General features: G+C 38.0%; 1 protein-coding gene across 1 annotated transcript in view; it reads left to right on the top strand.

Moving 5' to 3' along the window:
* Positions 1-19,648, top strand: part of LOC137408618 (uncharacterized) — a 48,819-nt gene that overhangs the window by 9,178 nt on the left and 19,993 nt on the right. Inside the window, exons 3-5 of the mRNA XM_068095206.1 lie at positions 6,059-6,122; positions 12,895-13,056; positions 18,363-18,472. Coding sequence (XP_067951307.1) covers positions 6,059-6,122; positions 12,895-13,056; positions 18,363-18,472 — 336 coding nt within the window. The remainder of the gene's footprint in view (positions 1-6,058; positions 6,123-12,894; positions 13,057-18,362; positions 18,473-19,648) is intronic.

Raw genomic sequence — 19,648 nt, 5'->3', positions numbered from 1 at the left:
AAAAAAGTTTAAAATTTATTTAGAACAGTTTTCTAATTTTTTTTGCAAGTTTTATTCATTAATCACTGCTAAAAATGATCGTTTTGTGCAAATAGAAAATTTGTTTTAGAGGCTAACCGAAGCCAATATATCATAGCTTGCTATCGATAAAAAAGTAAACAAAAACGGTATTTAGCTAACCAAAAGCCGCAATAAAAGAAATATGTTACTATGGTGACAAAAACGTCGCTCCGCGACTAAAGGTTTTAACTAACCAAAGACCAAAACTGTTCAACACGAACCAGATATTAAAAGAATATGACGTTAAAATTTAAGTTTAGTAAAAGATTAAAACTTTGCTTCAAGTGTTTGTTTAGTAAGCTGAATTTATTGAAGTTAAATTCAAAGTCTCTATTATGCTTGGTCACAAAAGTTTACCGAATGCGTTGCTCTCAAGTTGTGCTTAGACAACCATCATTCACAAAATCTGTCTCATAGGTAAAAACTCCATACAGAATTGTACATAGGAATATTAAATTTTCTTGCAGATCATAACCACTAAATACACTAAAGTTATTGTAGGTAACTATAGTTACTAAGGTTAACATATGGTTTTGTTACTAATTTTTAATGATGATAATTTTTACCCGGTGTTTGCATTAGATAATTACTATGGGTTTCTATACCACTCTACATGATATTTTTGCCTTATAATGCCAACACTGAAACGAATTAAAATCATATACAGTGAAACCATATGTTAACCATATACAATCATATGGTTAACTCGAATGGATTTGCTTGGTCCGTTCCCACGCAATGATAAATGGCTTTAGATAACTCGACCGACACTCCGTTAACTCGAACAGTTTTTTGCCAAACGGCTACCGAGACGGTTGTTACTATTGCTTTAGAATATCACTTTATTCCAAGCCATAGAGATAAACATCGACTTTTAGTAGTTTTTAGGCCTCGTTATTACCAACATCGGCAAATATTTTCATTAACGACTTTTCTAAAGGTTTGCAAAAATCAAATTTTACCAAACATCCGCTTAGCGATAAGCCCTCCGAAAGCAAAAAAAGCGAGGTAAAATTTGGATGACTTTAAAGTAATATCGGCTAAATTGATAATGGGTTTTTAATAGTAAAGCAGTTTTGTAATAACTGACTTACTGCAAAATTGATCTTGGTTAAAACGCTCGGTAGAAAAATACGTATGTAATTTTTCTGAGCGTTTTCACCGCGATTAAGTTTTGCCAATTTTAATCTGAGAACGTCCTGGCAGTCACATCACCTAAAGCAACAAACAAATCTCAAGTGATAGAAAAATATCTATACTTTCTGGTTAAAAATATTTAAAACTTCACACGAGAGACCCTTTAACTTGCAACAAGCAATCTATGCTTTTGATTGATATATAGGTTGTATATGTACATGTATCTACTGATAAATACGTGCACTTATGACTGTCCTGATAACGTGAACGCTCTAATAACTCGAACACTTTTGCTCGGTCCCTTGAAGTTTGAGTTATCCGTGTTTCACTGTAATTGTATACTAATTAATTTTTCATTGTAATCATAGCAAAACAGACTACATCTCACAATTCATATTTACATTCAAACACTTTTACAGCTTTATTTTTCCTCATAATGTATTCAGCAAAACATTTTTTTCATGATATAAACTTTAAAGGTTACAAGGTTAAAGGTTACAAGGTTAAAGGTTACAGCTGTTTGAAAAAGCTTGAAAACTTTTAAAGTTGTTTTATTTTCTTCTCTTAATTCTTTTGAACTGCACGAAAACATTTTTCTCATGATATGAAGTTAGAATGGTAAATAAAAATGAATTTTTTGTCTAAAGGTTTTTTTATTACATAGACATTTATCTAGTATAGTTATAAAATAAAAATATACCTTCCAATTTATAATGACATGAAAAAATTGAAATCCCCAACAAATTGCAATGCAGGACATAAGTTATAATATCATTGCAATTAATTGCAAGCAATAGATAAATATCAACTGGTAGAGATGTTTCTCGGCTTCCCAATGCATATTTATTAAGAGGTCTTTAAAAAGTTGGAGGTAAGTTGACAGATTTATTGGATCCAAAAGGATTAATGTCGCTTCGCCTGAAGGAGAGTGCAAAATATAAGTGGTATTCACTTCTCCCGGAAAAGGGTTAAATTTATCTTCCCAAAGTTCTGACGAGCTATTTGAAAAATGCAAGGCTGGCCTCTATTCGACCGCCATTATAAAGGGTTAAAAAATAGAGCGCCATGACATTCAAATACAGGTTTTTGGCAATCTATATAAATCTCAGTTTGTTATTTGATTTCTGTTGTCGATGTATCCAGCTATAGCAATTGAAATCTTGCAAAGAAAGAATGTTCTGTTACAGTACAATTGTAAAGGCACAATTTCAATGTTCAATTTCCGGTTGTTGCAATCACTAGAAATTGTAAGACTAAAAAGTGTTCGCATGGACATTCTCGACTCGGAATTTTCTCTACACGCTCTCTTTTCAGTCAAAGTACGACAAAGTACCCTCGTGCGCTTCACTAATGTATTTAATTTCGATATCTTATTTTTCCATTTGGGTCAGTATTGACTATCGAAAGGTACCGGTATCATAGTCGTATTCAAAATTTTGCTTGAGAGCTGCGGCAACAGCAACCTTTTTTATACATACACTTCTATGTCATCTTTGTTATTATTAATCCAACATTTTCATGATTTGTATTTTGTTGTATCAGTTCGTTTTAATTGTATTAGTATCGATTCAATTTTCATTGCAGTCATTGTAACAAATCATACTTTGTCTAGCCATTACTTGCCAATTATTTCACATTTAAACACATTCACAGTTGTTTTAGTGTTTTCTTAATTTATTTGAACTGCACAAAACACTATCTTATGATATGAAGTTTAAAACTTATGTTTGTAAATGTTGTATATATATATATTTAACATATATATTAAATAAAAATAAATCTTCTGTGCAAATAATTTTTATTACCCGGGCAATGCCAGGATTTACTAGGCCAAATGAAACAAACACAATGAGTCAGCGAGCACCTGTGATCGAATTGGTGGTGACAATCAACAGGCTGAGCAAACGCATTGCTCTTTAGTGACACTCATGACGATCATCGATTCAACATCGATCATCGTCCACTCTCAGGATAGGTGACAGACATAATGTGGACGGGGCTTTTGTGAGGCTGTATATCATTAGTTTGGGTAGCGACGGAACTGTGCCGATACAAAGACCTTATTCTACATAGTTTGCTTGACAGAGTTATCGTAGACCAGTAGAATTGGTAGTCGGTACTAAGATGTTTACACAGCATTTAGGAGAAGCTAATATGACAAGTTTTTGACTTTACTTGTTTGAGACCTCTGAGACATTGGTAATAAATAATAATGTATCTGTAGCTGGATTTAAAATTTTATTCTAGCCAACTCAAGCAAATATAAAATAAAATTTATGCCAATAGAGCCGCGTAGGACTACACTTTTATCGCAATAGCTGATGTGATTACGAGAGTTAGAGACAGGTTGTATCACGCGTTACATCACTTTGGGCAAGTCTGGGCATTTTTTTTTTGCCTGAGAGTTTGACCGCCATCAAATTTTTTCGATTTTAATCTTCAAATATCTTGACAATGAGATCGCTTAACACAACAAACAACATATCAACTGATAGACAAAGAAAAATACTTTCTTTTAAAATCAACTCAAATTTGACGCAACCACATCTTCAATGATCGAGCTCTGTTGGGATGAACCCGAACACGGCACCCGTACAAAGAAATATGCTGAATAAAGCCCCTTTTAAATTTATGTACAAATATGAACAATAGTGGTTATTTTACTGATCTGTTGGTTTCATTTTGTTGTCAAATAAATATACAGTCATACTTCAACTTACGAGCTTAATGCCTTCCGAGACTGAGCTCGTATGTCAATTTACTCGCATGTTGGTGCAATTTATTTATATATAGAACAATTAAATATATATTGATTGGTTTCCATACTCTAAAAAAGCAAATAAAACACTCAAAACAAGATATTGTAACAAAAAGAACATGTTGGTTATTGTCTTTACGTATTACATGCTTTCAAAAAGCAACAAATAAAAAATAATGCAAGGAAGTGTGATTAATTAAAATGTAAAATTAAATACATACAACAGCAGTTAACACTCGCATTTGCCAGGGAGGGAGATACAAGTTATCCTTCGTTACAACAGTTGACTTTGATAAATGTGGATTTTATCAAAGTGTTAAAAGACAAACATGGAAGCAAACCTAAAAACAAACTTTCATTTTCAACTAAACGTAATTAAAATTTCTTCGGCGTTCATAGTTTGAAGTTTTTCGCTAGTTAGCGAGAAAGTTTTCCTTTTTTTCGCTTTCACGACTAGCTGGCCGTTTTAAGATAAACCTATCCAAGGACGTTTGCCTTTGTCGCCCTTGCAACATGTTGCGATTAAGACGAACACAGGTGTCGTCACAAATGGTTAATGCACGACCACTAGCCAACTTGTCCGAATGTCTATTAAACAGTTTGGATAGATAGCGCTGGCCTTTTCACATAGCATCGTTTCAGTTACGCTGTCACCGGCCAATTGTTTGTCCAATGCCATCAGCGGTCGTGAAGATCGCTGCACCGTTTAGAAACTGTGGTTAGTCCTTTTGCGAACTAAATGCCCTGAATATAATCCTTCTGTTTGATAATTATGAATGTATTTCTGTCATATTGCCGAGCTAGCTCAATTACGCATACACATTTCACATATTTTTCCTTTTAATATCAGTTATCATTTGCGTTTTCTTTGTATTATCTTTCATTTTTCTGGCAAATTTTCGGTCTACGCACAGTACGTTTAATTCACATAATTCTGCACAGAAAATTGTGCACAAAAAACATGGTACAACAGTATAACCTGAGCAGTTGAAAAATACAGAATGATGCTGTTCTCATAATACACCTCCGGCATATATGGCAACTGACTCAAGTGCTCGTATCTCAAACATGGCTCGTATGTTAGTGCTAAGACTTGCTTGAAAGCTGGCTCGTATCTCAAGTTTTTCGTACGTTGGAGCACTCGTAAGTTGAAGTATTACTGTAGTTGCCCAATATTGTCACCGTTATGATCAGTCAGTTGCCATTCGCAGGCATTCACGATATTAATAGTCGCAATCGTAAAATAGCTCAACTTCAGTTTCATATTTAGATTTTGATTATGAAAACTACACTCCACAGCTTTGCCTACAGTCCCATCTTATTGACCAGGTAAAACAATGTGACAACGATGAAAGACTTTGTCATTTTATTTTAGGGGTGGCAACATATTAATCAAAAACTAGGAGAAAAAGGCCGTTGTTCGGGTGATTTTTGGTAAATTACATTTAACTTTAAGCATACACCACGAAACCTACCAATTTCAAAATTACTAAAAGTAGATAATTTACAATGTTTTATTTTCCATGGATCAATTTTTTTAGTTAGGTGTTGCCCCTACATTGTAGAAATTCAAGGTTTGCTATTGTGAATTGTGAGGCCTACTGACTGAATGAGCTAATGACACAATAACAGCGAGTCGTGTTTTCCAAAACCTAACAAGGCAACGTGCCCTAACTGCCCCGCGAGTATTGTGGTAGCTCCAAAACCCAGGCTAGCACAATCCTAACAAAGCGATCATTAAACCCACCCATATGATAGCCATCGCCTATCCTTGGGGGCTGTATATCATTGCTTGCATCTAACAGCGCTGACCATCTAAAAGTACTGCTGATGGTGTAAATGCATAAATCTGAAGTCACTGTGTGCGTTCCATTAGGTGATAATCATTGACTCATTGTGGTCATGCCATGCATAATAAACAAACATAAGATCGCTTGTAAAATGCGTAACACACTTGCTTAGACTAATTATTCGTCGCAGATGACTGATGGCGGAGGTGTGACAGCCCTGTCTTTAGAAGATTGATTTATATACAATACGTGTGGAGACGCCATTAGTTCTGGCTCCACGGTTTCTCAATCAAGTCTCTAATGTCTTTTGCAGACTGAAGTTTGGAGTTCCTCTGACTGTGGCCTTTAAACACGACTGTATCCCGGTGCCTCTCCTGGTTAGTACTTGTACTTTTCTGTTATTAAAATGTTGTTACAGGTTGGACTGCCTTATATGAGGTGGTTGTTTGTTGGGGAAATGATGTAGCACCAAAAAAGCGCTAGGCCCCTACAAACAGGGTCATAAAGTGACAAATTTGGTCAAAAATGTCAATACATTAGAAGATCAATAACAGTATATCCATGGACCTGCTTGCAACTGCAGAAACTAACAGTAATTAGATCAATACGATTCTTAGATAAATCTTGCTGAGAAAATATTGCTTATGGAAGAAAGACAGTCCGAAAGATCAACCCCATTTTGCCAAAAAGGTGGCCGTAACGCTGCAAAAGTAATTAACTTAATAGACAATTTACAAACACACAAACACGCTGAGTCATCAATTTTTACTACCGACCATGACATAGCGTTTGTTTGACCACCGCAGATACACATACCTACCGCAGGTGTTTGAATGACACACAGAATGACACATCATGAGTTTGATAAAAATTGACAATGCGATATGTCTTGGATCAAATAACAAATAGAGTAACTTTACATCTCGCTAAAACACATCATTTTAAAGACCAATCAATGTTAATCATAGATGGTTGCTAATAGAAAGGGAGGACTTAGGTGGACATAACTCCAATTAGTGTCAAGATAAAGACATAATCTTTAGGTATCAAATTGTTAGTAATCATGCTAAAAATTAAGTCTATATATTATTTATACATGTTGTACAGATCCTGAAGCATAGCCTCAGCTGTGTAGTATTGCACAGATCCTGAAGCATAGCCTCAGCTGTGTAGTACTGCACGAAGTGTGGTTGTCTTATCCTGGTTATCTGTTGGTAATCACTGATTTGTTCAAAGGTCTTTAACAAGTCGAGAGGCATAACTTCCTTTGACAGTACAGTGAACGCCACTCCATTTAATCACGGATAATGTTATCAATCGGTTAGTATTATTAGAATTCATGATCCCCTACCGAACCTACAATATGCATTACAAATATGCATTACAATATGCATTACAATATGCATTACAAATATGTCGCTCGCTCTAATCAGAACATTTATTATTCTTATCATTTTTTTCATTTTCAATTTTTTTCATATTCATTTTTTCATACCAAAAATAAAAAAGTTTATAGAAGCCCCGATATCATGCTGCTAGTGATGAGTGAAAATAAAGCAACTGCTTCATTTTGTTGTGGGAGGAGCTCTTCACGTCTTACGACACGGAGTAAAACATAAATCTTCTGAGTTTGAACTGTATTATGACTAGAAGTCCTTTATAAATGATTTACTGCAAAAAGACATGAAGTAGGCAAAGCTTGATGATTTCTTAAATAATGTGCAGTCATACCTCGACATACGAGCTTAATGCGTTCTGAGACTGAGCTCGCATATCAATTTACTCGTGTCTCAAGGCACTATTTTTTATATAAAATAACTGAATACAAATTAATTCTTTACCATACGATGAAACAAACACACAAAACAGGTTATCACAGTGAAAAAACGTGTTTTGATTGTTGTAATTCAGTAGGCCTACATACGCTAGCAAAGTAACAAATACTTATATAGTTGTTAACATCTGCAATACTAATGTACAGTCTAGTTTCGAGACAGACGTATAGTGGGATGTACTGGGAGACTTGACGGCTACGAGTTCGGTACACAAAACTTCTGTCGCAGAAACTTTGAATTTAACTTTAATGGATTTAGATTAGAACACACGCAAGCTGTGGTTTAGTTTGTTTTGACTAAACTCACTTTAATTTTATCGTCTTAATGGTTTATTACAATCTGTTTCCGGTTTGGCGCTTTTTGCCTCGCGTTCACTACAACTTTTAGCCAATCAATTAAAAATATTTTTGAAACTGAGTCTGAAAAAAGATCGAGCGATGCTGTTCTCGAAAGCGGCCTCTCGCATACTTGGCCTTATAGTGGCCATCGATAACCGGCACGCATCTCAAAGATTACTCTTATCTCCAGGGAGATATTTGCCAAAATTATGCTTGTATTTCGAGCTTCTTGTATGAAAATGGGCACTTGTATGTCAAGGTATGACTCATATGTAGAGGTATGACTCGTATGTCGGGGTATGACTCGTATATAGAGGTATGACTCGTATGTAGGGGTGTGACTCGTATGTCGAGGTGCGACTCCTATGTCAAGGTATGACTCGTATGTAGAGGTATGACTCGTATGTCGAGGTATGACTCGTATGTCGGGGTATGACTCGTATGTAGAGGTATGGCTGTATTGTACTGTACTTGTTGTAAGTTCTACTGTTTATTAAATACATTATTTCATTAATTTAAGTTTATTTTGCGACCTTTATTGAATGATAAAATGGAAATTTTGAGTTTTTTGGTTAATTTTATCTATCGGTTATTGTTATCATTTTTGGTGTTAACAAGAGTAATCACATTAAGCGATGTCCCCTGTATAACATATCGTAAAATATCTATTTGAACGCCATGGCGCTCTATTTTCGAACCTTTAGAGTGGCACTCTGTTAAAGGAAATGTTTAAAAAAAGCATGGCGTTGTATTTTTCAAACGCTCACCAGAATTTTCGGAAAATAAATTTAACCCTTTCGAAGTGACTGCTGCCTATATTTTGCACTCTCCTTTATTATTTATTAGAGATCAAGCTAAAATAAAAGATGACGCTGTAGTTTTCACACACCTCGTCAGAATGTTGAAAAAATAAATTTTACTCGTTCACTGGCGAATCAATGTTTACCCATATTTTGCACTCTCCTTTGGGCAGAGCGACATTAACCCTTTTGGATGCAATAAATTTGCTAACTTACCTCCAACTTGTCGTAGATCTCTAAATAAATAAGCACGAGGAAGCTGATACATGTCTCTACCAGTTGATATCTATTGCTTGAAATTAACCTACGTTGATTTTATAGCCTGTGTCGAAATTTGTGGTGGCTTTGAAGTTTTTTGTTTCATTCTAGATTTGAAAGCATGTTTTAATTGTATAACTTTATTTAACAAGGTTGCATAAAAGCTCATTGCACTCATTGATATGTTCGCTATAGTTTGAAGCTTAACTGGCTATTTATGCTCATAAAAGAGGATTTATGAGTGTTGATCAGTGGTAAGTGATATGTGGTAAGTCAATGATGCTATCAAGTAATATGCTATAAAAATAAACTTGATAGCTTGTAAGTTATATAATGATCTATCAAATGCTACCAATATATATTCAAGAACAGGTAACATAAACAAACGGTATTTATATTACATTCAGAAACAATAATTAACTTCTTTTTTTTTTAAATTAGCATCGTTTGCTCGGCCAATGGCGTTCTGATTGTTGCTTCCATTTGAAACCATTCCATATTTTTTATCTGTTCAATACCTTCCACACTGTCTTCTGACCTCAACTCCTCTTCTGCCAAGCTGAGCTAGTCGATATTAGTGCCTTAACAATTTTTAGCTAGGCAAAACCTTTGCTCTATGCACCTTCGAATACATGTATACACTTCACACGTAAATAAAGAAAAACTAAAACCAAAATAATTAAAGATTTAGCCTCAAGGCACGTAGTGGCACAAATTCCATCGTAAATGCGAAAACCTTTTCACATACATGTACATTGAAGTATCAAGACCACGTTTACAAAGGAACTGCTATTAGCCTGATACGGTTACTAATTATTTCTATGGTGTTCTTTGAAAGTTTTAAGGCAAAGTGAGGTAATCAAATCATTAGTACTGACATTATTAGTATTGACCTCTGGGGGCTGCTATTGACCTCTGGTGGCCGCTATTGACCTCTGGTGGCCGCTATTGACCTCTGGTGGCCGCTATGGACCTCTGGTGGCCGTTATTGACCTTTGATGGCCGCTATTGACCTTTGGTAGCTGCTATTGACCTTTGGTGGCCGCTATTGACCTCTGGTAGCCGCTATTGACTGCTGGGGGCCGCTATTGACCTTTGGTGGTCGCTATTGACCTTTGTTGGCCGCTATTGACCTCCGGTGGCTGCTATTGACCTCTGGTGGCCGCTATTGACCTTTGGTGGTTGCTATTGACCTTTGGTGGCCGCTATTGATCTCTGGTGGTTGCTATTAACCTCTGGTGGCTGCTATTGACCTCTGAAGGCTGCTATTGACCTTTGAAGGCCGCTATTGACCTTTGGTGGCCGCTATTGACCTTTGGTGGCCGCTATTGACCTCCGGTTGCCGCTATTGACCTCTGGTGGCCGTTATTGACCTTTGGTGGTCGCTATTGACCTTTGTTGGCCGCTATTGACCTCCGGTGGCCGCTATTGACCTCTGGTGGCCGCTATTGACCTTTGGTGGTTGCTATTGACCTTTGGTGGCCGCTATTGATCTCTGGTGGTTGCTATTGACCTCTGGTGGCTGCTATTGACCTCTGAAGGCTGCTATTGACCTCTGAAGGCCGCTATTGACCTTTGGTGGCCGCTATTGACCTTTGGTGGCCGCTATTGACCTCCGGTGGCTGCTATTGACCTCCGGTTGCCGCTATTGACCTCTGGTGGCCGTTATTGACCTTTGGTGGTCGCTATTGACCTATGGTGGCCACTACTGACCTCCGGTGGCTGCTATTGACTTCTGGTGGCCGCTATTAACCTTTGGTGGCCGCTATTGACCTCTGGTGTAGATTTCCTTGTCGTCCACGTTAATCCGTAGCGTGCGAATGTCTATTAAAAACTTATTGTGCGGTAGCTCAACATGATAGCTCTATGTCATTCATAACAGATCATTCAGAAATTAATAATGGTTCATGACATTTCTAATCAGTAGAACGGTCAGAGATTTGCTAGGTAGTACTCCTATCAAAGGTAGTACTCCTATCAAAGGTAGTACTCCTATCAAAGGTAGTACTCCTATCAAAGGTAGTACTCCTATCAAAGGTAGTACTCCTATCAAAGGTAGTACTCCTATCAAAACAGGATTACATCAGACAACAAGAAATATAAGGTAAGGCGTTGAGTTTACCTCGATCACGTTTGATGAACACAGCTACTATGGTTTTCTGGTTACAAGTTGTGGTGTCAATTCTTGTTAATCCATGTAATTATCTAAAGCTTAATGGGAGTGGCTGAGTCACAGCAACAGATGTGAACTATAAACTAGCTGATTATGTGTGTTACACGCTTGCATGGCGATCGAACATTTATATGGGTGTTGCTCTGGATAAACAGTGGAAACTCTTTTGGGGAACTGATTTGGTCTGAGCTCTGTCTGATATGTTACAACTGTCCTGTGTGGAAGCAAGTATACTAAGAATACACTGCGGTTCATTTTGGTTGTTGAAAATGATTTATTGGTTCAGAAAATGTGTATGATAATAACATTGAGTAGAAAAGCAACTGCATTTTATAAAATTCTGTAAAATAAATTTTAAAAACTATCTTATATGTAAAATTATATGAATAAAGCAATTACAAAAAAGATCTTTTGATTTTTATAAAATATTTTGAAGGCACAGGTGTACAGTCAAGGTGCGTATGGTGGGAACTAGAGGGGAGCTGGTAAACCTACACACCTATCAGTCATCTCTAGCAGCTCACTCTCTATCAGTCATCTCTAGCAGCTCACTCTCTATCAGTCACACTCTATTCTTTAAATACTTTTATACTGTTATCGCCACCAATTCGTTTCCATGGAAACATGACAGTTGTAGTTATGTCAAGAATTTGGATCATGGAACTTTTCCAATTGTATTTTGCAGAGGTTTTTCGCAATTGAAAATCAGCAGAAACTAGAATGTTCTAGGAATTAAATGAGCAATTTTTGATTACAAAATGTCTGCTCTTATGATTTGGATGTTTATAGGTTTTTTGCAGCACATTTTTCGCCATCCTATAACAAAAAACAAACCTCTTGCTCAGGTTTTCTCAATAATAAAAAAGTAATATATTTCCTATTAAATCATGATGCTTGCAGTTACAGTTCCATGAAAGGTCTGAATGTCACTAACCGCCTAAGGCTTACTGTTTGTTTATCTGTCTGTTTTTTTGTCTGCCTGTTTGTCCAACAGTTTGTCTGTTTAGGCTGACTTTTTCATTCCTTATCAACGGTGACAAACATTGAATTAGACGCAATGGAGCATCTGGCAGTGATGTGGTCAATGTATGCTTTAGTCCAATATGTCAATTGCTGTTTCGAACTGTCATTTTTCATTGTCTTACTCTGTTAGCAGCTAAAAAATTAGTGCATTCTCAAATTTACTGAAAACAATTATAAGGATTTTTTGCATTTATACCAATGAAAAAAGATTTGCAAAAATTTCTTCAATTGCAGACATTTCTTGGCCATTATATTGAGAAAGCTGAGTTATTGGCACTGGTATATGGCATCACATAGACAACATTGTATTTTCACCCTGTCCATTCGCTCGGTTATAGGTAGCGTTAGCAGCAGCTCATTGAGTAATCATTACTCTTAGGATAGGAACTCATAGCCTGGGTGTTACTAGCAATTCTCCTTCGTGACTGGGTATAACACTGAGGGAATCGTTGTGCTTGGGGAGATTGCACTGTTCTTGTTGACAATATGTTCTTGTTGAGAATATGGCTTAAGGCTTTTTGTAAAATAAGTTATATATGTAGCCTTTTATCTTGTCTTTGTCATTTCACAAAAGAATTTCCATCAATGCTTTTTATAGAACATATGCCTCTACGCATCTCATCAGGCTCCTAGAACAGTCCGTCCTACTGACACACGGATATTTACGATTCTTATATATCCAGACATGACGTCTTGTCTATTAATCGATTGCATTGTTGCAGAATCTTCTCAAATATATCAGCCAGGAAGGAGTTACGGTTCCTGATATATTTAGACGACCAGGCAATCCTAATGACCAAAAAAAGTTGGTCAAAAAATTGATTGAAGGAAAGCCTATTGTCTTCTCCTCGTACAACTTCTACACTCTGGCTTCTCTTGTCAAGGTCAGTCATGGCTTCCTGTTCTACTACCATAGATTTCACTAAACTATCAGCCAGTATGGGTGGAAATTGCTTTGTTAAGGAAATAAATAGACCATGACGGGACTTAGAAATTAAAAAATTGCCAATTTAATTCTTTAAATTTTTAGCTGTTTACAAAGGTGATCATTACCCTGTTATTTGGCCATACTTCAGCATTTATTGGGAGTTGTCTGTTCAATCTTAGACAGCAGGCCCTAGTAAAATCATGTACTTGTAATCAATAAAAGCATTCTTTTTAAGTGCTACCTATTCTTAGAGCTATAAATAATACTTAAACGGACTACTAGAGTAAGCGTGCGCATGATCATGAATCTTGGAGATGCCTCTAAATGTGTTCTCATATGAGATGCCTGTCTCTAAACATGTTCTCATATGAGATGCCTGTCTCTAAACATGTTCTGATAGGAGATGCCTGTCTCTAAACATGTTCTGATAGGAGATGCCTGTCTCTAAACATGTTCTGATAGGAGATGCCTGTTTCTAAACATGTTCCGATAGGACTTGCCTGTCTCTAAGCATTTTCCAATAGGAGATGCCTGTCTCTAAACATGTTCCGATAGGAGATGCCTGTCTCTAAACATGTTCCGATAGGAGATGCCTGTCTCTAAACATGTTCCGATATGAGATGCCTGTCTCTAAACATGTTCTGATAGGCGATGCCTGTCTCTAAACATGTTCCGATATGAGATACCTATCTCTAAACATGTTCTGATAGGAGATGCCTCTCTCCAAACATGTTCCGATATGAGATGCCTGTCTCTAAACATGTTCTGATAGGAGATGCCTGTCTCTAAACATGTTCCGATAGGAGTTGCCTGTCTCTAAACATATTCTGATAGGAGTTCCTGTCTCTAAACATGTTCCGATAGGAGATGCCTGTCTTTAAACATGTTCCGATAGGAGATGCCTGTTTCTAAACATGTTCCGATAGGAGATGCCTGTCTGTAAACATGTTCTGATAGGAGATGCCTGTCTCTAACATGTTCCGATAGGAGATGCCTGTTTCTAAACATGTTCTGATAGGAGATGCCTGTCTCTAAACATGTTCTGATAGGAGATGCCTGTCTCTAACATGTTCCGATAGGAGATGCCTGTCTCTAAACATGTTCTGATAGGAGATGCCTGTCTCTAAACATGTTCCGATAGGAGATGCCTGTCTTTAAACATGTTCCGATAGGAGATGCCTGTTTCTAAACATGTTCTGATAGGAGATGCCTGTCTCTAAACATGTTCTGATAGGAGATGCCTGTCTCTAAACATGTTCCGATATGAGATGCCTGTCTCTAAACATGTTCTGATAGGAGATGCCTGCCTCTAAACATGTTTTGATAGGAGTTGTTTGTCTCTAAACATGTTCCGATAGGAGATGCCTGTCTCTAAACATGTCCTGATAGGAATATGCCTATCAGAACATGTTTAGAGGTGGCGTTCGATTAGAGGTTTTACAGTAACCACTAAATGCAAATGCTGCAGGCTTAGTTGAATTTACGATTTAGTATAAGAGAGAAGTCGATGTCTTCCTATTCAGCATAAGAGAAGGTCAATTTCTATTCCTCTTAAACCATGTACATGTAAAGGTTTTATTGTCGGTTAAAATCTGGTGAACTTTGTTTAGCTGTGTGCTTGTTGAGTTATACAGAAATTCAACTCAAGAGTTCGTGTTTCTTTAAATAAAGTCAAGCATTTTATCAAGTTATTCGTAATTTTTGGTTTGTATATGTTTTTTATGAGCCATAGTTTGGCAATTTACCTATCATTAGAATATATTAGTTTAAAATTAAAATTTTTGCTGCATTCAATAAGGCAATACAGGAAGTACAAATTTCTTCGGTTGCTGTTAGCAGTCAACAATGTTAACAGTGTTAGCATTGTTTACGGTGTTAACTGTTATGTAATAGTTAACACTGTAAACATGTGTTCATGTTGACTGAATGTAATTCCGTATACTATCTACTCAATTGGCTAACTACTTTTGATTTAAAACTTTAAAAATAGTTCATGGTTTCATAATAATTTGAGTTATTCGTGTTATTCATGTACGCACATCGTTCAGCACATCGTTCAGCAAAGGTAACTAATGTGAATATGGTATGTCAAGTTGGACTTGTCTACACTATGTGTGAGCAATATCTCACAGCTCGAGTATGATGTCTGTTTAGCTTGTTATAAGCACACGCTGTGCATATGTTTAAGAGTACAAACATTGTATCGTTGTACAACAATGTCTCTGATCATGACTGGACATGTCTGAGTCCAGCGGCAAAGGAATCGCAATGACTGGAGATATGTCCAGTAGCAGAGAGCAATTTAAAGGTTGACTTGCAATAAAATTCGCATTAACGTTATTTGGTATCAAAAGATTCTCCATGTCTTACTCTGTTGTGTTGTAGGTGCCAAATATGTGGAAATGTGATTACAAGCTCATAAAAACTCAAAAACGAAAAGCCACCGTAGATTGGAATCTCTTTATTTCGATGACGTAGCCATGAAATTTGGTTATTGTCTTGTCACGTGGTGTACTCACAAGAATTGAAAGGCCAATAAAAAGCTCAATATAAAACTTATCGTAGCACTAGTTTATGACAAACACTTCGGATTTTACCGAAGACTCCCGTATCAAATGTAGATGCTCGCTACTTTACAGTTTCAGCTTGGCCATTCCGTTCGACGATTCGAAGTACGTGTACGACTTGCGATCATAAAAAATGTCAAATTCTGAAGAGTTAAGACCCTGGCGTTTCGGGTCTGACGCTCTATCTGAAGAAGATCCTCAACAAAATCAAACCTCCCAGCAAGTAAGCTCCGCCATTAGCCAGCTCTTATGTGCCAAGCTAGCTAGTAGTAATAGTTATAGCTAGAGAGTGTTAGAACGAATATTATTATATATATATGATTTTAATGATGATAATTATCGCTTCATATTGCGAAAAAATACATATTTTTCTCGGATGACAACATTAACAATTTTAATACGAGAAAGCGTGTCTGCCATTTGCGATAGATCAAACTTGAACTGAAACTAACATTATCTGATCATGTGACTTACAATTCTGGCCATATGGCGCGAACAATTTCTACAGCATTTTTCGACCATCACAGGTGACCAACAGGCTCATCATGTTTATCAAAGGAAGATATGCAATCGTTCAAGCTAAGATTAAAAAATTAAACAGATTTTTATGTTAGATTTTGAGATATCAGTGCTCAAAGTGGCAGCATTGCGATGACGATAAAATAGATGCGTAAGAACAATAGACATGGCTTTATTGAATGCGTGAAGTATATTGGTCAAAATATTTCGACGAATAAGGTTGCATGAAAGTGTAAACAGAAACCATCTACCACAACTACGTCACAGAATCCAAACTACAACGGTCTCGCGTGGCTGCGATTTACTCTTCGTTTTTGAGCTTTTAAGAGCTTGTAATCACATTTCCACATATTTGGCACCTACAACACAACAGAGTAAGACATGGTGAATCTTTTGATACCAAATAACTGTAATGTGAATTTTATTGCAAGTCAACCTTTAAGGTTGGATGTCATTTCTGTCTCAACCAGAGGTCTTTTTTGGGAATTGAACCTTAACTGTTGTTAGCAGGTTAGACCACTAGGCCACAGCTGCTGATCTCTCTCTAGGTCTTATAGCATAATCCATATATATAGTTCTATATGTTTCAATAGGTATATGAGTGTTCCTAAAGGAAGCACTCATATACCTTATTACACGCCATCTTAGAGCCTTAGAGACACAGGAGTGGAAGACCTGGTAATGCATAGACTCAGAGGTAGTGAAAGAAATAATAACACACAGTTTAGACTAGAGCTTACCTTATATCCTTTTTTCTATTTTTATGTTTCGTTAAATTTACCTCTTTTATTTATGCTTAGAAATTACTTTGTGCATAGATTTACATGTTGTATCGCATTTTACTTCTTTATTGAGTAGAGGTAAGTGTGAGTAGAGGTAAGTGCGAGTAGAGGTACGCGCGAGTAGAGGTACGCGCGAGTAGAGGTACGCGCGAGTAGAGGTACGCGCGAGTAGAGGTACGCGCGAGTAGAGGTACGCGCGAGTAGAGGTACGCGCGAGTAGAGGTACGCGCGAGTAGAGGTACGCGCGAGTAGAGGTACGCGCGAGTAGAGGTACGCGCGAGTAGAGGTACGCGCGAGTAGAGGTACGCGCGAGTAGAGGTACGCGCGAGTAGAGGTAAGCGCGAGTAGAGGTACGCGCGAGTAGAGGTACGCGCGAGTAGAGGTACGCGCGAGTAGAGGTACGCGCGAGTAGAGGTACGCGCGAGTAGAGGTACGCGCGAGTAGAGGTACGCGCGAGTAGAGGTACGCGCGAGTAGAGGTACGCGCGAGTAGAGGTACGCGCGAGTAGAGGTACGCGCGAGTAGAGGTACGCGCGAGTAGAGGTACGCGCGAGTAGAGGTACGCGCGAGTAGAGGTACGCGCGAGTAGAGGTACGCGCGAGTAGAGGTACGCGCGAGTAGAGGTACGCGCGAGTAGAGGTACGCGCGAGTAGAGGTACGCGCGAGTAGAGGTACGCGCGAGTAGAGGTACGCGCGAGTAGAGGTACGCGCGAGTAGAGGTACGCGCGAGTAGAGGTACGCGCGAGTAGAGGTACGCGCGAGTAGAGGTACGCGCGAGTAGAGGTACGCGCGAGTAGAGGTACGCGCGAGTAGAGGTACGCGCGAGTAGAGGTACGCGCGAGTAGAGGTACGCGCGAGTAGAGGTACGCGCGAGTAGAGGTACGCGCGAGTAGAGGTACGCGCGAGTAGAGGTACGCGCGAGTAGAGGTACGCGCGAGTAGAGGTACGCGCGAGTAGAGGTACGCGCGAGTAGAGGTGAGTGCGAGTAGAGGTGAGTGCGAGTAGAGGTGAGTGCGAGTAGAGGTATGTGCGAGTAGAGGTATGTGCGAGTAGAGGTATGTGCGAGTAGAGGTATGTGCGAGTAGAGGTAAGTGTGAGTGGAGGTGAGTGCGAGTAGAGGTGAGTGCGAGTAGAGGTGAGTGCGAGTAGAGGTATGTGCGAGTAGAGGTATGTGTGAGTAGAGGTAAGTGTGGGTAGAGGTAAGTGTGAGTGGAGGTATGTGCGAGTAGAGGTATGTGCGAGTAGAGGTAAGTGCGAGTAGAGGTACGTTTATGACTGGTGTATTGTTATTATATTCCATTTTACACAACAATTGCTAACAGGAAAAATAATACTCTGCATTTTCCAGTTATTCTGAGAATATTCGTTAGTCTGAAAATTAGAATTTATTTATAGAAGTTTCTGCTAAGCATTCCTGGAGGCGTGTTTGGAGCGGACTTGGAGGAAAAGCTGCTCCAAGTGCTGACTATAGCAGAGCACCTCAAGCAGTATGACCATATCAATGGGTGGGTGCATGCTGCCTTCTTCCTCATAAGGCTCCAATGTTTCGCATGAAGATTGCGTAGAGGTGCAGACTACACGCGCTCTTGTTTTATACACTCGCTTGCTCTCCATATATTATTCAAGAAATTTACGCTTTGCTAACGAAATTATTCTATTTCTACGTTGTTGTTGTCGTTGTAAGTATTAGCAATATATTATTCTTTTTAGATGTAGTTGTAAAAAGAGTTTTGTTATTTTTTGTGGCAATAGGTAGCAATATGTGCACCCTACGTTATAAAGCAATATATGCACTCTCCGTTATAAAGCAATATATGCACTCTCCGTTATAAAACAATATGTGCACTCTCCGTTATAAAGCAATATATGCACTCTCCGTTATAAAGCAATATATGCACTCTCCGTTATAAAGCAATATGTGCACTCTCCGTTATAAAGCAATATGTGCACTCTCCGTTATAAAGCAATATATGCACTCTCCGTTATAAAGCAATATATGCACTCTCCGTTATAAAACAATATGTGCACTCTCCGTTATAAAGCAATATATGCACTCTCCGGTATAAAGCAATATATGCACTCTCCGTTATAAAGCAATATATGCACTTTCCGTTATAAAGCAATATGTGCACTCTCCGTTATAAAGCAATATATGCACTCTCCGTTATAAAGCAATATGTGCACTCTCCGTTATAAAGCAATATGTGCACTCTCCGTTATAAAGCAATATGTGCACTTTCCGTTATAAAGCAATATATGCACTCTCCGTTATAAAGCAATATGTGCACTCTCCGGTATAAAGCAATATATGCACTCTCCGTTATAAAGCAATATGTGCACTTTCCGTTATAAAGCAATATGTGCACTCTCCGTTATAAAGCAATATATGCACTCTCCGGTATAAAGCAATATATGCACTCTCCGTTATAAAGCAATATGTGCACTCTCCGTTATAAAGCAATATATGCACTCTCCGTTATAAAGCAATATGTGCACTTTCCGTTATAAAGCAATATGGGCACTTTCCGTTATAAAGCAATATATGCACTCTCCGGTATAAAGCAATATATGCACTCTCCGTTATAAAGCAATATGTGCACTCTCCGTTATAAAGCAATATATGCACTCTCCATTATAAAGCAATATGTGCACTCTCCGTTATAAAGCAATATGGGCACTTT

The sequence above is a fragment of the Watersipora subatra genome, chromosome 11 (genome assembly GCF_963576615.1).
Source record: "Watersipora subatra chromosome 11, tzWatSuba1.1, whole genome shotgun sequence".
NCBI lineage: Eukaryota > Metazoa > Bryozoa > Gymnolaemata > Cheilostomatida > Watersiporidae > Watersipora > Watersipora subatra.
This window is presented reverse-complemented; position numbering and strand designations above follow the sequence as displayed.